Consider the following 2,213-nt stretch of genomic DNA (forward strand, 5'->3'; position numbering starts at 1 on the left):
TTCCAATCTCAACTCTTCTTTAACCGATGTGTCCCACTCCTACCTAATAAGAAGTTCCATCTCCCCCAACACAGCTTTTCATTTTTCTTCTTCCTTTTTCCTCTCAACCAGACCATACGATTCTACTAAATTGAAAATGAACATGAACCAAAATCTAATTAAAGTATTAAACTATCATAATTGTATTAATTAATTAAATGAAGTTATTCGATTATCTATCTTAAGCAGCATATATAATAATAATAATAATTTAACTAATTAACTAATTAGAACCTTTTCGACCCCTTTTGTGTTTAATAACAAGGGATCAGTATGAATCATCTACCCCTTTACGAATTTATTAAATATATAATGGATGTAGTGTAGGAAGCCAACAAATCAAGCATATAGTAATATTTGTATTCATATAATATAACTGGGCAGTGAGAATTAGGGGGCACTGGGGAACTTACATGGTTACGGCAGTGGATAATTCAAATATATAAACTCTTCCAAAGCTCAAAAATAATTGTTCAAAATCATAACATATATTATAACAAAGGTTGCATGCAACAATTTACAACTATGGTAGCTGTAGCTCCCCCATCATAGATTAATATTCACAGTTCTCACTTGAGAGTTGAGATAACAAAACCAAAAGCATAACGATTATCATCAGCGGCATCACAAACCATAGTAAAAAGAACAAGCATCACTTGACTTGAGTGACACTCGTTATATGAGCACCTAGGATAATCAACTCAAACTCATCAAAATATTATCACGACTTACTTAATAATGATAACTAACAATTAATTAGGATCCCAATCTCAAGCTAAGAGCAGCTTTAACGTCTAATCTCCATGCAAATCCACCAAAGTCCATTCTCCAAACATCACAAGGAACTGTGAGAGAGCTTCTCTCTTTGCCAGCATGGAACTGCACCACCCTCACCCTGCACGTGAAGGAACAAGGGTAAGGGACCACTGCACCAACCTTCATAGCCAACACCACCACCGCACCCTCATTTTTCTGCCCAACCATCTCCCTGTACGCGCCGTTCGTCCACGTCACTCTCCCGTAACCGTCCGATATGAACCCTGGACACGTGTCCTCACCAAGATTCACCTTCCGCTCCTCGTCCGTACCACCTAGCACCTGCAACCCCTCACCTTCTCTCCAAGTGTCCGTCACGCATTCCACCGTAACGCACGAGTACGACGACGCGCCGCCGTACCAGTACGGATCGGAACCGCCGTCGGAGTTCTCGAAACTCGGCCACACCGGCACGTTCTTGCTCAAGCCGTTGTTGCCGTTGCTGTTGGTGTTGCTGTGGTTGTCGTTGCGTGATTCCTTCGGATCAGGAGTTTCTGGAAGCAAAGGGAGAGTAATCACCGGCGCCGGACGGTTATTTCCCGATGAAGACGTCGTTGTCTTCCTCCGGCGGGTCCTTCTATTATTATTATTATTATTTTTACCGGTGTTGTTGTCTCTGACGTACTTTCTTTTGGTTCTACCGCAGCTTTTCGAGAAGGCATCACTGCTCTCCGACGAAGAACCATCAGAGGCCGTAACGCCGGTGGCGGAAGCTCCGGCCACCGGTTTGGGAGCGATAGGGCGAAACCTAAGCATTATCCTGTCCACCTTGGACATATCGTACGCACCAGGCGCGTACCTAGCAATACAGCACCCTCCTCTACCATCCATATTCTTTGTTTTCTTTACTTCTTTTTAATAGTAAGTGAAAGGGAGAAAGGAAAGAAGAATTAACAGTGAGACAAGGTGAGAAGGAAGAGGAAGGGGTTGATTATATAGGAACTATGAAAGGGACACGTGTGAGAAAAAACACGTGTAGAAACAGTGATGAGAGAGAGGAAGAGTGTGATTGGGTGGCTAAAGGGAGACGTGGCGCAATGAGGGGAGAGAGAGTGTTAGCAGAGAGAACCAATGAGAGAGGGAAGTGTGCAGAGTGGGAGAGGGAGAAGAGGGGCACGTAAGGCGTAGGTGAGGGGGTGTGTATTTTCTGTTTCAGAATTTCAGTTTGCGTTCTTGGACTGTGTGGGTGGTTTTGGTTTTGAGAGAGAGTATGGAATTGACCGTAGGATTGGGTGGGAGAGAGGGTGGTTTCCAGATGATGGTGACCACGTGTGCCAATGCGACATGGATTGAAACTGGGAAACTGGAATTAGGGTTTTTAGGGGAGGTAGTGAGGTACAATGAGTAGAGGCTGTGAT

General features: G+C 43.9%; 1 protein-coding gene across 1 annotated transcript; it reads right to left on the bottom strand.

Annotated features, from left to right (window-relative positions):
• Positions 1-368: 368 nt before the first annotated feature.
• On the bottom strand, positions 369-1,745 carry LOC130941635 (uncharacterized). The gene has a single exon (XM_057870202.1). It carries the CDS (start codon positions 1,684-1,686, stop codon positions 796-798), a length of 891 nt encoding a protein of 296 aa, XP_057726185.1. The 5' UTR covers positions 1,687-1,745; the 3' UTR covers positions 369-795.
• Positions 1,746-2,213: the final 468 nt, after the last annotated feature.

The sequence above is a fragment of the Arachis stenosperma genome, chromosome 1, assembly GCF_014773155.1.
Source record: "Arachis stenosperma cultivar V10309 chromosome 1, arast.V10309.gnm1.PFL2, whole genome shotgun sequence".
Lineage (NCBI taxonomy): Eukaryota > Viridiplantae > Streptophyta > Magnoliopsida > Fabales > Fabaceae > Arachis > Arachis stenosperma.